This window comes from Electrophorus electricus, chromosome 1 (assembly GCF_013358815.1).
Source record: "Electrophorus electricus isolate fEleEle1 chromosome 1, fEleEle1.pri, whole genome shotgun sequence".
Classification (NCBI taxonomy): Eukaryota; Metazoa; Chordata; class Actinopteri; order Gymnotiformes; family Gymnotidae; genus Electrophorus; species Electrophorus electricus.
In genome coordinates this window covers 7,103,593-7,121,845 of record NC_049535.1, presented here as the reverse complement: position 1 = coordinate 7,121,845, position 18,253 = coordinate 7,103,593, and the positions used below count along the sequence as shown (strand labels likewise).

The 18,253-nt window shown below is 38.3% G+C and overlaps 2 protein-coding genes and 1 gene segment (V, D, J or C); 2 read left to right on the top strand and 1 right to left on the bottom strand.

The window, feature by feature from the left end:
* Positions 1–1,711: 1,711 nt before the first annotated feature.
* Positions 1,712–5,636, bottom strand: cmtr2 (cap methyltransferase 2). The gene is made up of 2 exons (XM_027023932.2): positions 5,539–5,636; positions 1,712–4,563 (listed from the first exon to the last, which is right to left on the bottom strand). The coding sequence occupies exon 2, from the start codon at positions 4,552–4,554 to the stop codon at positions 2,332–2,334; it is 2,223 nt and encodes a 740-aa protein (XP_026879733.2). The 5' UTR covers positions 4,555–4,563; positions 5,539–5,636; the 3' UTR covers positions 1,712–2,331.
* Positions 5,637–8,595: 2,959 nt separating this feature from the next.
* Positions 8,596–10,483, top strand: LOC113586067. The segment is given in 3 exon segments: positions 8,596–8,688; positions 8,838–9,179; positions 9,824–10,483. Coding segments are annotated over 3 exon segments (549 nt in total).
* Positions 10,484–11,575: 1,092 nt separating this feature from the next.
* On the top strand, positions 11,576–15,989 carry LOC113586075. Its single transcript, XM_027023933.2, has 4 exons — positions 11,576–11,895; positions 12,021–12,338; positions 12,430–12,738; positions 15,566–15,989. Exons 1-4 carry the CDS (start codon positions 11,865–11,867, stop codon positions 15,928–15,930), a joined length of 1,023 nt encoding a protein of 340 aa, XP_026879734.2. The 5' UTR covers positions 11,576–11,864; the 3' UTR covers positions 15,931–15,989.
* The last annotated feature ends 2,264 nt before the right edge of the window (positions 15,990–18,253 follow it).

Genomic DNA, 18,253 nt, shown 5'->3' with positions numbered 1-18,253 from the left:
GTTGTCATCTTCAAGGTACACCTATAGATGTTCTCAGATTGGCTGATATGCTTAGAAAACTGAATGGTTAGTTGATTATACACCCATACCTGATGTGTAACAAATTAGTTTAAAGAACAAAGATCAAACACAGTAACCCCTGGAAAAGGAATACCTCATTTAGCTGCCCAAAGACTGTGAATGTATATGTGCTTATAGTTGCTCCAAGCGACTAAAGTACTGGGCTTTGTAACCTTTCATTTCAAGTCTGATTATATTAAACAGACAAGTTCTCGTCAACGAGGCAATTTGTACTACCTGTCAATCAGTTTGACTGAAGCACACAAAACGATAGGCTACTACCATTAAGTGCTAAGTGTGTATTTGTGTGTTCGGGAGGAGCTTTTGACAAAAGTTTGGATGGAGTGCTTGAGACTGAATGGAAGGGATGGATGTAAGTTTAACATGATTGTAAAACATGGGAGTTATTAAGGGAGGTGAATTACCCTGTTGTTCAACTACAAAAAGTAGACTGAAAGACAGTCTGTAAACTATCCTGGTGGAAGCTCCAGGATGCTGTGCAGGGTAGAGGACTAGCCAGAACAGCTCAACTTTGTTTCCAGAACATTTTTACATATACAACTATTTTCCATTGTTTTTGTTCTGGTAATCAGTGATCATTGTGTCAGTGCTATGCTATTCCTATTGCCAGGTCTATCACCAAAATGTCACAAATTTAATTAGCAAAGGAATTAACTCTCCATAGTTCACAACTCATGCTGATGAATGTTGGATTTTTTTCCAGCCTTTTGGTAACAATCCATCCTGTCAGTGATGGTGGGATGACATGTGAATAAGAAGTCCCTTTAATTGGAGGCCACAGAGAGTGGTAAGGATTACTGAAGCACCACAGAGCTAATGTGAATGTGGAGGCTGTCAATTCAGCACCTGCAAATTAGAAATCCATGCACACACAAAAGAACTGTGTGCACTCATAAGTGTTACAAAAGTGTATACCACACACAGAATGGGGGAAGAACACAATCTCTCTAATTAACCAAAGATTAACTGATAATTGACAGTGATTGATCATGTTGGCTGGGGATGGATGTTTTGATAAATGAGGAAACAAACAAAAAAAACACAAAACATGCTTCCTCTGGTAGTGTGAAAAGTCAACTTGGACTGTAAGGCTTTAGACAACTGGACTGATATAGATTTTTTCCTGTTCCACATGAAAATCCCCCTGCAACTTTAGATATTAAAGATCATTCCCTCTTAGGCCACTGCTCTATGTGTGACTGATGCCAGGGACGCACACTTACACAAACATCACTAAATCATACTAAAGAGCACATACGGCTTTGTGTTCTTAAAAAAACTTAATAAAGCAGTTCTGACAACATGTTGCAGAAAATTAACAAGACTTTGACGGCTGTGCTAAGACTCAATGATAATTACCAGTGAACATGCATAGTGACTCCCAGGCAGTGTTCTGTAGTAGCTACAGCATGTATGTAATTTGCATACAAGCAGTGCATATGAATGTATTTGAGCATCAAGTGAAGCAAGAGTTTGTAGCTGTTGGCAGCTTTCACAATGTATTTCCTCCAGTTTCTTTTGCTCTCCCTTTACTAGTGATAGAAAAACACGAGTTAATATCTAACAAATATCTAACTGCCAGACTAAAAGAAATGCCTTACAGCAAAAGAAAAATGCATACAGGGATATCTTAAATTCTGAATGTTTATGCAAAACACTGACAATATATAAACATGTCATTCTTTATTCCCATGTCATGTCTGAGCAGTAAACAAACAAAATGTAAACAAAGTATTTTGGTGTAACTGAACCAGTCAAAAAATAAAATGATTCTCTTTATACATCTAGGCTATTTGAGTGTTCAGATTCACTCTGGATAACTTGGGCTCTTAAGGTTTCCTAACAGCCCAATCTTTTTGTGTATACAAATACAGTCCAGTAAAGAAAATTCTTTTTAGTAATTAAGTCAACTTAAACAGCATCATTTTAAATAGTGTAAAACATTTACAAACTTCATATAAATAAATCCAAAATGTAATAAAGAATATAGAATTTATACTCGATTAGGTGCTAAACACAAAATAAAGCATACATAGTCAACATGTAAAAGTAAGAATCTTGGTGCTTTCTAATCACCTTGAGTAGGCACACCATTGACAATCAGAGGAAAAGAAACTCCAAAATCTATGAAATACATTAGGAACCCACTACATAACTGGTTCCTGGGCTCTAATGAGCCATTTAAACACAATAGAATATTAAGAGTGCGGAGTCAAGAAGGCATCAGAAGCAGTATGTCGGAGGGCAGTGCTATCTGTTTCCTCCAGTCTGCAGCAGCATATGAAGCTGCTGTCTCATCACAGTGTTATTGAGGCTGGACAGGAAATGAGACAGTGCTCCTCCAATTAGTTCTGCAGTGGGTGCAAACTGCAGGAGCTGACGACCTTGCTCCAGATGCCTCATTCTGTCCAGGACCTCCTGGAGAATGGTCTTCAACCGGGGGAAGGCTGTGAAGCTTACACACAGCAGCACGGCAGGAGGTCCGCCGGATGGGCAGCGGAAACTAATGGAGTGGAAGCAGAGGTGGAGTGCAAGAACCAGGCACGCAGAGAAACGAGTCAAAGCCGAACACAGCGGAACCACCAGCACCGATCCTTCACCAAGGTCATGTAGGGCAGACAGCACACAGCTCAGAAGCTCATGCTGATAAACTGGATCTCCATCGTGCAAAGTGGAAAAACACACCTCCTCGTAGGAAGGCCCCGGATAGAACTGTGGCTGTAGCATGTCTTTTGAAAGGGGTAAGTGCTGCCATGAAAGGTTACCCACCACCAAACAAGAAGTAATATTTGGAAGGTTGCAGACCTCAGTCAATATGGAAGTGGGAGACTGAGCACAGCAAGAGCTACACACCGGTGCATTTGTAGCCAGAGGCTGTCCCTCCAGGCCCAATTTGCACTCCTCTAGAGCTTCATTAAGGAGATCCAACAATTCCTGTTCACAGAAAGTGGAACTGCACACTTTTGGCAGGGTTGCTCCCACCAGAGTAAACCATGAATCTAAGTCACACCCATCTAAAGGGCCACTGAGGACATAATCATGCCCTTCAGAAGGCTGGAAATGTTCCTCAACCCTTACCCGGCAAGCTCCCAGGGCAAGGCGCAGCCTCCATTCCTTGGACTGCATTTCCTTACGCTGATTAAAGGACCCCATCTGCTTCCTTTGAAATGGCTTCCCCGAACCCACCGACCCACCTCGGCATACCCATCGCTTCCTAGGGAGGAACTGCACCTGGAACCGCTGCATGTAAAACCGAGAGGCATATTCTCTGAGTTGGTCCAGCCACTTGCGCTGCTCAGCACTCATGCCAGAAAAGAGCGACAGGTTCTCCTGGATGGTGTCAATTTGCATTGCATGGAAAAATGTACAGATCTCCTCATGTTGCCTGAGGAAAGAGTTTGGAATACAGTTGTAAGGAAATAGTGCTGCCATGGATGCCAGATCTGGCCCGTAGTTACGGATCAGCTTTGAGAGCAGTGACCGCAAGGCATATTTAGCTCTGTAGCCCAAACAAACGACATAGACCTCAGAGTTTCCCGACTTGCTGGTTGCAGGTTTGAAGACATGAACTGAGCAAAAGCAGCAGACGAGGAGGTAGAGCAGGCAGACAGACGAGTGCTCGAACAGCGTGAACATCTTCAGGACAAATGAACCACCAGGTGCCAGTAGAAGCAGAGCGCATACTGTTTCACAGTACTGCAATGGGGCCACTAAGCTCTCTTGCTCACCCGGGTCTCCCTGACAGTCAAAGCTCCCATCCGCAGTGACCAAGTCCACACTGTGCATGTTGCTAACAAATCCCTGCAGTTCCACCAAATGCTTCTGCAGCATGATATCGCCCGTGTCGTCAGAGCCAAAAAACCACCAAGGGAGAGTGTGTACAATGAGTCTGTCATCTGCAATAGTGCTGCTTCGCCTGTTAGCTTCATGATATGGATTTAATGTATTGGCGACCCAGTTCCAGTCACAGTGTGGCCAGCAGGTTTTCAGGTAGTGATTCAGTGCTGAAATAAATGCTCCAGGGGCTTCGCACAAATGTACAGAGTTCAATTCTCCATTCTGCAATGCTGTTTCTGGTAGGAGTCTGAAGGTGCCCAGAATCTCATAGAACTTGGCCCAGGCCTGAGTACAGAGCTCTGCATTGGTAGTCGCACGAAGGTGGGCTGTAACGGTGCCTGCTCGGTTGGTAGAGCAGGTGTGCTGGTGCCACACTGCCAGGTCTTTGTCACTGAGCTGATTCTTCACCTCATTCAGGGATTGTTTTAGAGCCTGTAGCGGTGGGTGGTTCCAGGGACAGTCCTGAAGTACCACTCTGGAGTCGGGTAGGCACCATTCTACCCCAGTTGGAGGACTATAACTTCTCACTTTAGTAAAGAGCTGCTTCACTTCTTCTAGGATCCTCTCATCGTTACACTTAGTGGCCTCAGCTTTGTCTGGGGGCAACCTCTTTTTAGTGCCACGCGCCCTGCTCATTCTCCAATCCTGCAGTTGAGATCATGGAGGAAAAATAAAAACTCAAAGAAGCAACTAGGCTAATAAATATAAATTTCAAGGTGCCTCATTATCTTCTAAAATGGAAGTCATGCTACACAGCAAAATACAAAATATTCAATTACACTTGATATTATTTGCTGAATGTTAATTTTAACTATAGGGTTCTGCCTAAGTATGCGGAAGGACCCATAATAAACTACCCTACAATCCCTGTGCTTTAGGTCTGACAAATTTCTATTTTACCTTTTTTATTTAATCTGGGTATACTGTTTTTTCTTTATCAAAATCTACTGCTGTTGTAACATCTTTTAATACGTTTTGCTTATGTGGTTTGTAGCTATAGCACAATGTAGGAGTTGACTGGTAGCCCATGTTTTAATAACGCAGCCAAGTTTTACCAAAAACGTTAATCTAACTACTGCGTGGAGGATGTTTATGCAGTGTCTAATGTGTTCGTTTGTCTGCCATCACTTACCTACGTAATTCGTTTTTGTTTATGTACTGATCTGTAAATTGTTTGTTAAGAGATTCTCCCCGTTGACGAACAGTTAGCGTTAGCTAACAAACTGGTTATTTTAAGACTTAGTTAACACAGACCGATCTTCCCCTTTATTCTATGGGAATATAATCTAATAAGAGATATTTAACTGTGCTAACAGTTATACTGATATACTAACAAATATTGCTGCTGAATCGCCCATTTATCTTGACGATTTCAAAAATCTACCAGCACACCTTGAACATCCGATGGCCACGCCGCCATGTAACCGTTGTATGAATCGCTAGCTCGGCAAACTCAACAGGAAAATAGGAGGTCAAATTCTAGGCCTGCTCATAATGCTCAAGGTACAACAAAACAGAAGCGGCCGCTAGCTAGGTGAACTGATTTCAGTTACATTTACATACAAAATGTATTATATATTTAAATTTTGTATAGTTAGTCTCTATATGCGAATTGTTTACCTTATCAAACTTCAGGCTCCCTTAAACATAGTTGAAAACGTGGTAGGTGGAAAACAACCTTCATGGACTGCAGTTAGCTGCATTACGACCATAATGCACCAAGGTTGCCAAATGTTTCTAGGTAGTTCCCCCATTTGAGGGAACACGAATGGATGACTGAATTGATCAATAAATTAGGCCTACAGACACAACTTGCTGGGTTCAAATTTTGAAAATATGACAAAGACTAGAATAATTATTAATGAATAATTTTACGAGCCTCTTTGTCTTTTAAATTAAGTTGTAAAACAGTGTAAGGAAGGGTAGATTTTTGATTGGAAATTTAGACAAATATAATATCCTTGAACTCCTAGTTAAGCATAAGAGTGAGCTCTACCCGGTCCGGGATTTAATGTCCAGAATTGACTAATATTCAAGGTATTAATTGAAGGCCTTTGGAGACTTTAATTAGCTGGATAAGGTGTTAGGTAGGGGCTTAAGCTAAATTATGTGAGGACAAAATCATATCCTTAGCACTGCCGATGCGCACCTATGTTCAATATTGTATATGGTTGTAGGCTTTACTGATTTCTGCTGGTCTATCCATGTTTACGCCCCATTACCCACACGAATGGACACATGCATACACACATACTCATACCTAGAGAAATTTCAAGAACAAGGCTAATGTGTGAGCCTGCGCAGACACTGGGGGAAACAGACATGGTAAAAGTGATATCATAACAATGTGAGCTATTGTCTGTATGTCTGCACGGCATGACCCTAATGACGCCCCTGAAATGATCTCTCATACTTGTTAATGAATTGTTTTCATGTCTCACTGCAGTCACAACTCATATTGCTATACTAAAAATTAAACAAAATACATAAGACTTCATTGTAATGATATAACAGTTTAAGCAACAGATTGCTTAATAGTTTTTGATATTTATTTGTCATTTACGTTTCACAACAAGTTTTTAAAAAGTATCCTTATCTTTTGGTAAATGCTGGTCTACAGGTCTTATTCACTGTACAATGTGTGTGTATGAGAGAATTATGAGAAAGACAACCTCTTCCTCACACTAAAGGACTGTATAGCTTTATATGATAGATGAATCATGTGTGTGTGTGTGTGTGTGTGTGTGTGTGTGTGTGTGTGTGTGTGTGTGTGTGTGTGTTAAAATATGATAACTAGAGTCTGGTTATTACCATTAAATGACAAGCAATTATGAAAAGCCATTATGTCTAGAGATATGATGCAGTGTATTGCCATGGTGTCAGGCAGACCTTGATCTCATGACTGAGCCGGGATCAGTTATTGCTCTGTTAATGCAGTATGCCCAGTGTCAAGGATAGTACTCAGCCTCCTCTATATGTGTGAGTTCCTGTGTACTGCTGCAATACTGCTGTACCTCATGAACGTGAACCAGCTCAACACTCTCAGTGTGCCACCGCACATGTCAGTGCTGGGACTGTGTTGAGAATGGTTTGCCATCCAAATAATATCTGCTCAGCAGTACTCCTAGCAGTGATGAATTGAGAATTCCAGTAAATTGGTTGTACAATTGTTCTTATTAATGAGACCACTAAGTGTAGACACTGCAATGGGCACCCTGGATAACCAACCCTTTTAAGGTATAATAGAAACTGAAGCCTAGCTTGTCTTAGTGTTCCCCATCAGCAGTAGCATTTGTTCCATATATGCATGCTCCACCCCAACAATGATGTACCCCAACATCCAATACATACACACACAATTCACAAACACACACACACAGACGCGCGCGCGCACACACACACACACACACACACACACACACACACACACACACACACACACACACATATATATATATATATATATATATATATATATATATATATATATATATATTTATATATATTTATATATATTTATATATATGGCATTTGCAAATAACTGTTAGAATGAGAGTTCTTTAATTGTTCTTTAATTTCTCGTAGTCAAGTGCATCTAGGACAAAGCTGATGCTTGTGTCTTGTCAAGTGTGATGCATCTATATATGTGTGCACTCATGTGTGTTTCACAAATAAATGTGCTAATGCATGCAATTTCTATCTGTCTGACTCCCTTTAATTTCCTGAATAAGGGACAGGAGTGGGTTTTTTTTTTTCCTGATGTGGGGATGTTCTCATTTGATACTATTAAAACTGTTAACCAAGCAGTCATTGCAGCTCATCATGACAGTTATTGAAGTGACACAATGAACCAGAAGAGAAGAGAAGGAGGGAGAGATGTGTAATGCAATGCAATGCAATTATGACTTAGAAGATTTTTTTATCTTTCTATGCCTAATATTTCTTACATAATTCTTGTATGTTTTCTTTCTGTTCTTCTCTAGTCTTAAGAGAGAGAGAAGAGGAACATTCAAGAATCAAACTAAGTGGAGCAGTGGAGGATTCTGCTCCTAAAGTTCACAGCTGTAATGTAGATGCATCTACAGGTTTGTGCGCCTTTGAAACTGATATCAGACAAACTCAAACATCCCACTGATCTTTGACACAGATTTTGGGTGTGTGGTGGAGTTACAGAGAGGGGAAGCGCAAACTCTCAACTAGTACTTAGGTTTGATTTGGTGATATGTTTTTTGTTTTTTTTTTCTAAAGTGTTTAGTGTGGTACCCTAGCTCCCCCTAGTGTCGTATAGCTTCTAACCCTGTCATGCTTACGGTGGCTGTACATATTTTATTTTTAATATCTGAAAAAGTAGTTTAACCTAAGCAGGATCTGAGAATAGAGGATGTTCCTGAAATGTCATGAACTGCATCAGATATTTATGGTGCTCCAGCTACAATACCTGCTTTGTGTGTGAAGTACTGCACCAGGAACAATCAGGAAAAAATAAATTGCTCTTGAAATTCTTCTTTTTTTTGGTTCTCTACTGTACTTTCAGAATGCTTATACTTCAAATGAGTCCAAATGTTATGGTACGTATGTAATAACTACTAAGGGAGCTCTGCTGAAAGGAAACCTGTCTACGTGGCAAAAACCGCAAACTTCTGTGTTAAGTGATTACTCAGGCATCTTACAGGAAGATAGACAAAAGGGCCTTTGTTGTATGTAGCCTTTGTTATTTAAATGAAGGTGAGCACAAGGAAATGAAGCTTTTGTGGTTCTTTTTAATTCTTGGTATGTGCCCATCTTTAAACATGCAAACTAGGACAGTGACAGTACATGAAAAGAAGTCATGTATCTATTAGATTCTGTAAAGGTATGCATTTGATCAAGTGGCGAGGGCAAAAGTATGAACTATTGATTCTGCTTGGTGCTTTTTTCAGGTGAAAGGCTGCTATCTGAATCAGTGGAATGGATAGCAGTCAAAAAGGGTGACACTGTAAGTGTCCACTGTAACATATCCTTTAATGTGGAGACCGTCTGGGTAAGGCAAAGGATTGACAGAGTACCAGAGGGCTTGCTTGTTTCAGGGCCCAATGAACATGATGGAAGTGTCTACTTGAAGAACCGCCTTGACCCTCGCTTCTCTGCAGTCGTCAACCACTCAAGTCAAACCAACAACCTGCAAATCAGAGACATTAGCAATGATGATCTTGCTTTATACTATTGTATTGGCAGGATCAGGGGCAAACTGACATTTGGAGTGGGCACGAGACTGTATCTAAGTGAGTATAAAATCGATGTGATTTTTGTGTCTTCCAGTATTCTGTCAGGGATTAAATCTAACTTTTATTATTGCTGTTGTCAATTATGCTTTATTTTAACTACTCAAAGTTTATATGTAATTACAGCTGTTATCATGACAATTACAGATATATAAAAAGAAATGGGTACTGCCATCTGAGGAAGTGGTTTTAAAATGGTTTTGCCTAATCTCACAGGAAATTTACAGTGGCAATATTTGTCATATGATGAAACATAAAAACAGCACAAAACAGAATCTAAACAGCACTTTTTTACATTCTTTTCACATTGCTACTAAAGATATGAGCTTTTCTGAGCCATCAAGCCTTCCCCTGACACATATGGGTAAGAAGTTCTGTAGGTTTGAAGATTAGAGGTTAATCCATAACACCTAGTACACATTCTGTCTTGGAGAATAATGAAAACTTATATTTTAAATAGCACTTCATATAAAATTGATATTACTTTGGTTAAATTCGAGACACTCCTCATTGCTGACAAATCTTTAATCTTTCAAAAAATATAATTACAATGCATCTTACATTTTGCATTGACTTAAAAGACCCTGAAGTAAAGATAAAATATTGTAGTAAAACAAGTAACATATCTTTCATTTAATTTACAGCGATTGCAGACCTTGACATCACAGAGTCTGCCCTTGTCCTCCCTTACATGTGGTTTGTTGGCTCTATCAGTGTTGGACTTCTCATAATGGTATCAGTAGTGCTGGCTGTGCACCTAAAGACACGGCAGATGGAAACACAGAATTCATCATTCAAGAGTGGACAAAGAAGAGTCTAGAGGTTGAAAATGACACATCATGCAAGGCCCACAACACCCTACTTTGACTTGCACTGATTCAATTTCTGAAATGTATTGAAATGATAAGACATTTTTATTATGGTAAAAATATCTCTTATTTAGGCCGCCATGTTCTGTCTGTAGTAATGATTTAAAAACTCACACCCACAATAATGTAACAATGTGTTAAACTTGATTAGGGAACAGTTACCCAGGCTACTGGGTGTAGCTTTTCACAGTGAATGCCTCACATGTCACTTGGGATACCTGGTTTTGGCTGAAGAGATCTAATTGCATTCACTGTGAGAAATATTCAGTAGTGCTGAAAGGCAGAGTAGGCAAACACATTTTACAACATACAGCTACACTGGTGTAATATTATGAAAGTGAGACACAACTTTTTCTGATTCCCTGATTTCAGGGAAGTACTGACAAATACTGATACCAATTACCAGAGGAATATTTCAAAGTAAATAAATACAAACCTGGCTAAACTTCTGTTGTTGCTAATGATTTTGAATTCTGTAAATATTCTACAAGAGTATTTGGAATTTAATATAAAAGTTAAGTAAATATCAAGGTCATTAGCATTTATTTGCTTTGCTTGAAGAGTTTTCTTTTAATTTCTTTTAATTTCTTGCTGACTAATGCTTTTTTTTTTTGCATGTCGTTATCTTCATCCCAAGATCAAGGTATTTTTATACATCAGCCATTTTTATACCCAATTGTGGGTGTAACGTTGAGGCAGGGACGAGGCAGGAAGTCAGATACACGAACAGTGAGACGCTTTAATAAAATTACGGGAAAACGACCGAAACAAACAAGAGACTTGAGATCAAAAGGAAAGCAAACACGATACATGAACAATAACAATAGCAAAACAATAACATAAAAACATAACAGCATCTATGTTTACAATAATGGAATTAACCACAATAGTAGGATGCACATTTACAATAACCGCATGTATATTTACAAAAACCAACAAATACTAACTCGGTTTAAATAGACAAAGAAACAAGACTAAACAAGACCCAGGTGTGAGGCCAAGACTGAACGCACAAATAGAACTTTCACAAAAGGCAATTTCTTGGCTTGTTCATAGGATTTATATATCTTTAATTTTAACTAGAAGCAAGCCAATTCATGTGTTCGAACAGGGGTTAGTTTAAGAGGTTAAAAAGTCTTAACATAATAAACAAATATCCAACAGGCTTTGTGTTGTTCTTTGAGAACCTTACATATGCAATAACAATTGATAGATCTGAGCAATGAACTGCTAATTCCTCTCTTCACACAGCTTAAACTTCCAACAAAATCGACATAATATTAGCAATTTTAAACTGAGATTCTGAACTTTTATTACGAGTGTAGCTTGTTTGCTACATTGTCCTAAATATATAATATTAGAAGAAACATCTCATACATGTTCATGGTAAATAGAAGAAAGAGAAAACAACATTCATGAAGAACAAACTTTTGTTCATGGTCGATGTGGAAAATAGAAAAATACTCGTGGAAAATATACTTTCGGTTTGTCAAAACTGAAAGTGGCAAAATGGAAAGTGATCAATAGTCAGGTGAGGTTATGTAAAGGAACGACAGTCTTAATAAATATTATATATATCTATCTATCGATTTAACTCATTTATTAGTAGTCTTTTGTATATCAATGCGTGTTTTGTTTTACAGCGGGATTTTTTTCTTGTATTTGTGTGGTTGTATCTTATATACATTAAACGCTAAATTGTTCGATCAAGCAAAACAAAACTAGGAAAAAGAAAACAGATTCCTCGACTCTCTTTATTCGGTGGAATAAAATTTCCTCCAAATTAATTAATATTACTTTGCATTTAGTAAAACCTATGGAATGTTTTTGGATTTTATTCAGTTTTGGTAAGTAATAATTATTTTCAGTAACATTTAAGTCTTTTGTTAAACTCTTTGTAAATCTGGTAATAAATTACTCTTATTTTCAGTTCACTCAATTCTTTCCCTTAAACCAAAAATTCCCTTTGTAGTGTATTTAGCAACTTCCTTCAATGTGAAACAAGTAAAACTTGGGGATCCAGTAACACTCCTGTGTAAAGGACAACAGAAAAAAGACTATCCAGGAAGGGTAGAATGGAGCACATCAGACCAAATGGTGGCTCAGTATTCTGCTGGGACTTTTAAGCCTGGCCGAGGTTTTGAAGACCGCGTGCATCTCCCTGACAATGGGACGCTTAAGAAGGGGAATTTTTCACTCACTATCTCTCCCACAGTTTATAGTGACTATGACACCTATGAGTGTTGGTATGAAAATGAACACTTGAACAGCTGGACTCTAAAAATTATGAGTAAGTGGTTATCATATAATTCAAGTAATCATCTATAAACCTATATTATTTGAGAGCTAGAATTTCTGAAAGATGTTCTTTTTGTTCACAGCCAGCTTGCCAGCAACATATGTGATGCTGGGGGATGCAGCAACACTCCCTTGCTACGCACGTATAAACAGAAACACACCTGAGAGTGACATTACTCTGCAGTGGACTAAAGGAGATGAGATAGTGCTGAGCATTAAAAATGGAATTCTAAGGAAGTTCAAGAATTTCCAACAAAGAGTTACTGTTACACCTTCCGAGATCCGAAAGGGCAACATCTCTCTACATTTCAGTGAAACGTATCTCTCTGATAATGGCACATATACATGCCAAATGGACAACAATGTCAAGCACGTGACACTTCAACTTACAGGTATAGTGAGCATATGTCAGTGCCATACCTACACCGTTGAATTAACTAACTTTTAAATGAATGATATTCTTAACAGTAAAAGAGTTAATTCACTATTGAGGAATTTGATAAAAATGAACACTTTTGAACATTAGTGATAATAGCAATAAAATGAATAAATCATGTGTTTTTTTTAACCATTAAATGTTAACATACCATTGTAAGCTTAAATAATCATGGTGGGGTATAAATCAAAGATCAGCTCTTCCCCACATTATATTTAATATCAATGGTTTTATGTAAATAATTTTCAAAACTTTCACTTTCCTCATGCTTTCTATTCTCATGTTGTTACCTTATTAGTTTGGAGAACTGTAAAAAGTTATTATATATTGTAATGACAAGGGGTAAGGAGGCGGACGCAAGTGTGGAAAATAGAGATTTATTAGGGGCAAATACAGTGTCGTAGTCGTAAGGATAGTCCAGGGTCAAAGAGCCAACAAGGAGTGAACAAGCATACATGATAAACAAAACAAGAGCTAGAATAATGTTTCCAGTGTTCAGATTTGCCACTATGAGACTATCTCTTTGAGATTTCATGGTGTAACCTCTTTTCAAATCTTTTTTTAAAAACTAAGATGTTGCAAAATCCTTTGAACAATTGTAAAAAAAAAAAGTAAAATCTTTTTAAGAATAAATACAATAATTTAATCTCCACAAAAAATATCTTTAAACAAATCCAGATATATCATTCATTATTTAAAAAAGAGTTTAGATGGAAACTTTCTGTGGATGAAAATTCAAATCGTACTAATTGAATCTAAGTACATCAAAGGCTAATATTCACAGGAATTCACAGGAATTCTTATAATCATACTGCACTATTTTGATTAAAACGTGCTTGAAAAAGAGACCTTGGTATGATATTTGATTCAGAATTTCATATGCAGTAATATATTTTTTCACAAACAAATATAAAGAAATCAAATTATAATGTCGAAGTTTATCTATAGATATTATCTCACTGTAGTAAAAAAGCTTGTGTACCACTTCTCAGCATTACAGGGAGTGCAATCTAATGACTGCAATGACTGAAACAAGGGGGAGTGAAGATAGAATTGGTTTATTACAATAAACAAGGTTGATGGGGGCAAACACACATATCAGAGATAGGGTCATCACTGAACATTTCTGAATGGGAGGCTAAGCATCCCAGGAGAAATGCAAACTTGAAAAACAGCCATCCATTAACACCTGCCCTAACTGCTGCATTGTTTAAAGCAAAAGTAGTTTTTAGTTTGGTTTTTAAGTAGTTACATTATTTGTTTATCATCAGTGAGTGTCAAAGATATTTCATTTCAGACAAACAGACATTCAAATTAGATATTTACTTTTATGCTGAAGTTAGAGTCTTCAGGAACATTCTCTGACACAAGACACTGAAACTGGTAGAGATTTTAGCAAAGCAGTGCACAGTGAATCAAGTGTCACAGATCCCCTAAACATCTTTCAGATGTTTGCATTAATCCAGGTTTCATGGCTGTTGTGTGGCAGCAGCACCTCCCTTAGGTCCTAGTGGCTCTTTATCTCAGTATATTGACAATTTAGAGACATGATGGCACAGTCGAATAAAATAGAATTAATAGGAACTTTTGATGATTTAAACCAATAATGCATGCTTTTTTTTGGGGGGGGGGGTGCTCAATAACATTTAGGGAAGCTACAGGCCCCCCAAATCAGACCTGACTCAATTGATTCAAAACATTAATGACTCAATTGATGAGAGATAAGCAAGAAGCAAAGTTTAAAAAAGAAGTCTAAATTCCAATTAGGGGCAAACAGTGTTAAGAGAGGCAGGCAAAAAGGCAAAGTCAAAGAACAGTCCAAAAAAGGATGAATAATCAACAGCAAAAAAACTCAGCACAATAGACTTTGGAATGAGTCTAAACGCAAGAGTCCTTTGTGTGTGTGAGGAAGAGTGGCGTAGCAGGGGACTCTAGAGGGCGTAGCAAGGGATATGACAATGATGCAGCTTTTAATAGGGAAATACTGGTATATACAGTCCAGATGGCAGAGTCAGGGAGGAGGTAGTGATCAAAAGCTAAAGAATCCAGATCAGTTCGGGCAGAAATAAACAAAGCACAGTCAAATAAAACAAAATGGGAGACACAAGCAAAAATGTTGAATACCCCAGACAGCATTGAAAAAACAAACAAAAAAACAAAAACAAAAATGCAGAGCAAAAAACAATAATCCTAAAAAAAAAAAAGACAGAGGCAAGAAGAAAGAGAAATACCAAAGGATACAGAGAGAGAAAATGGCTCAGGACTGCAGTAGAAGAATAACTGGCATTGCTTTGCAAAGGTCTGATGTGATTTGAGGAGAGGAATATTGATAGGAAAGGTTAATTAGAGGAAGGGGATTCAGTTGTGGAAGATTCATTTTGTTATGTCATGGGGTTTTCGTTTGGGGGGGGGGACTGTGGAAAAAGAAGAAATAGGTAGGATATTCATTTTACTATGGAAAAGTATTATTCAGATTAATTTCTTAACCTCATGTCTTAACCTATTAGAGTCTGGTAATGAAAATGTGTTATATATTATAATTGATTCAATTTGTCAAGAAAGGTATTGTTATTATGGACTTCCACAGTGTGTGTGTGTGTGTGTGTGTGTGTGTGTGTGTGTGTGTGTGTGTGTGCGTGTGTGCGTGTGTATATCATGGGTGTGTAATATATGCTAAAAAACAGACATGATATGTTTTTTTGGCTTTTGTGACATTCATAGTGTTTCAAATATTTAGCTATTGTACTCACCATTTAATATTTAAATCTCCTTTTGTCTTTCAGCTTGTCACAGGACAATACCAGTTGCTCTTGGACAAGCACTCTTAATTCCACTACATACTGATGAGAACGTAAATGTTCTCTTCCAAAGACCACAGATTTCACAAACCTACATTGTTATATGTGAGACATCCTGCAACACCATGGACTGGAGTAAAAGACTTTATGACATGGAACTTAAAATAGTTAGAAAAGAACATATTGGTACATATAATATAATGCACAGAAGCAAACATCAGACCATCTGTACCTATGTCATCGTTTCACCTGAGAATATTAAGAATAACAATGAACTTACATGTAACACAAATCGTGTCTTCATTGCATTGATTGTATGTTCTTGTATTTATTTTTGTGTCAGAATCTGAACATTACATTGATATTATTACACTGACATTTATCAAACAACATTAAATTGGACCCATTGACACAATGACTTTGAATGTTTAATTTTTAGATGAGCTGTCAGGCTGAGAACAGAGGAAGAAGTGAAGTTAGTCTCAGTTTTGAAGTCATGTCTCAAATGGCCCCTAAATGGCCAAAAAAACACATGTAGCTAGCTAGCATTATCATTTTTTAATACTTATATTTCCCTATTTATTACAAAAAAACAAACAAAAAATACATAAGCATTTAATTATGTAGAAATAATTACAGTCTTCAAATTAATGAAGGGGATATAATTATTTTTATTTTTTCATAGTTAAAAAAGAAATTCCCACAGACCCACTGCAATTATTCCAACTAACATCATAACATGTCAACACATTGCTGCTCACCTACTTCCGTTGAGAGGAGGTTCCGCGGAAACGGTATGGGAATGGTGAGACAGCTGCTCAGCCTGCAGCTGTATTTGTTGGGCCTGGAACCAGGGAGGGCTTAAAAATAAGGAGACCATACATTCGTTGGGACCTTTAAAATGTGTCCATCTTGGGTTTCTAATGTACCTAAAATGTCCAGGATTTGGCTTTCCTTTCATGCTGACATTTGCTTTCTCCAGTCACCATAATGTGTGTGGCTGTCTTTGCTTTGCTTTGACCATAACTGAAGCTCCACATCTACACAGAAGTGGCTATTTGGACTAAACGTAATGTAATAAAGCATGGACTGGTTTCTAGCTGGGCCACCCAATGGAGGATGGGTTACCTCTTGAGTCTTGGTCTTGTAAAGGTTTTTCTTAATTTATCAAGGAGATTTTCCTTGCCACTGTTGACTTTGGCTAGCTCATTTGTAAAGCTGCTTTGTGATTATATAAATAAATTATACACATACACACACACACACACACACACACACACACACTGCCTGGCCAAAAAAAAAGGTCACCACCTGCATTTAACTAAACAAATAGGTAAGAGCCTACCATTATTGTTTAATTACTGCATGGGTGATTATGTTTCAGCTGGCAACAACTTATTTAACCCTAACTGATGCAGTGAGTAGCTTCTCATTTATTAAACAACCATGTCGAAAGACACATCCTGTGGTCGTAGAAAAGATGTTAATCTGTTTCAGAAGGATCAAATTATTGGCATGCATCAAGCAGAGAAAACATCCAAGGAGATTGCTGAAACTACTAAAATCGGGTTAAGAACTGTCCGACGCATTATTAAAAAGTGAAAGGACGGTGGGGAAACATCTCTGAGGAAGGAATGCGGTCAGAAAAAAATCTTGAATGATCATGATCGACGATCACTTAAATGTGTGGTGAAATAAAATCGTAGAAAAACAACAGTAGGGGATATGTTGTGAAAGTAAGAGCATTTCCACATGCACAATGTGAAAGGAACTCAAGGAATTGGGACTAAACAGCTGTGTAGCTTTAAGAAAACCACTTGTCAGTGAGGCTAACCGGCAAAAATGGCTACAATTTGCTAGGGAGCATAAAGATTAGACTCTAGAGCAATGGAAGAAGGTCATGTGGTCTGATGAGTCCAGATATACCCTGTTCCAGAGTGATGGGCACATCAGGATAAGAAGAGAGGCGGCTGAAGTGATGCACCCATCATGCCTAGTGCCTACCATACAAGCCTGTGGGGGCAATGATCTGGGGTTGCTGCAGTTGGTCAGGTCTAGGTTCAGCAACGTTATGTGCCCAAAGAATGAGGTCGGCTGACTACCTGAATATACTGAACGACCAGATTATTCCATCAATGGATTTTTTCTTCCTTGATGGCACGGGCATATTCCAAGATGACAATGCCTGGATTCATCTGGCTCAGATTGTGAAAGAGTGGTTCAGGGAGCATGAGACATAATTTTCACACATGGATTGGCCACCACAGAGTCCAGACCAGAACCCCACTGAGAATCTTTGGGATGTGCTGGAGTAGACTTTACACAATGGTCCAAATCGCCCATCATCAATAAAAGATCTTGGGGGGGAAAATTAATACAACTCTGGACAGAAATAAATGTGACATTGCAGAAGCTTGTGGAAACAATGCCACAGCAAATGCATGCCGTAATCAAAGCTAAAGGCAGCCCAACGAAATATTAGAGTGTGTGACCTTTTTTTGGCCAGGCAGTATATATAGTTACAACCCCGTCTAGGCTGTAAGGCCGTAACAAGGAAAAAGAAGTACAAACGGCTAGTGTAATGGAAGTTGTGAAAAAGTGAACAGCAACAAAGTAAACAAAAGCACAAATGGAATGGATTTTTTTCAGTGTATTTTACTGGGGTTATCATTT

Coding starts and splice junctions, on each gene's coding strand:
- LOC113586075 (XM_027023933.2), top strand. CDS start 11,865: ATGGAATGTTTTTGGATTTTATTCAGTTTTG. Junction 11,896..12,020: donor TTGGATTTTATTCAGTTTTG/GTAAGTAATAAT, acceptor TTCCCTTTGTAG/TGTATTTAGCAACTTCCTTC. Junction 12,739..15,565: donor CGTGACACTTCAACTTACAG/GTATAGTGAGCA, acceptor TTTGTCTTTCAG/CTTGTCACAGGACAATACCA.
- cmtr2 (XM_027023932.2), bottom strand. CDS start 4,554: ATGAGCAGGGCGCGTGGCACTAAAAAGAGGTTGCCCCCAGACAAAGCT.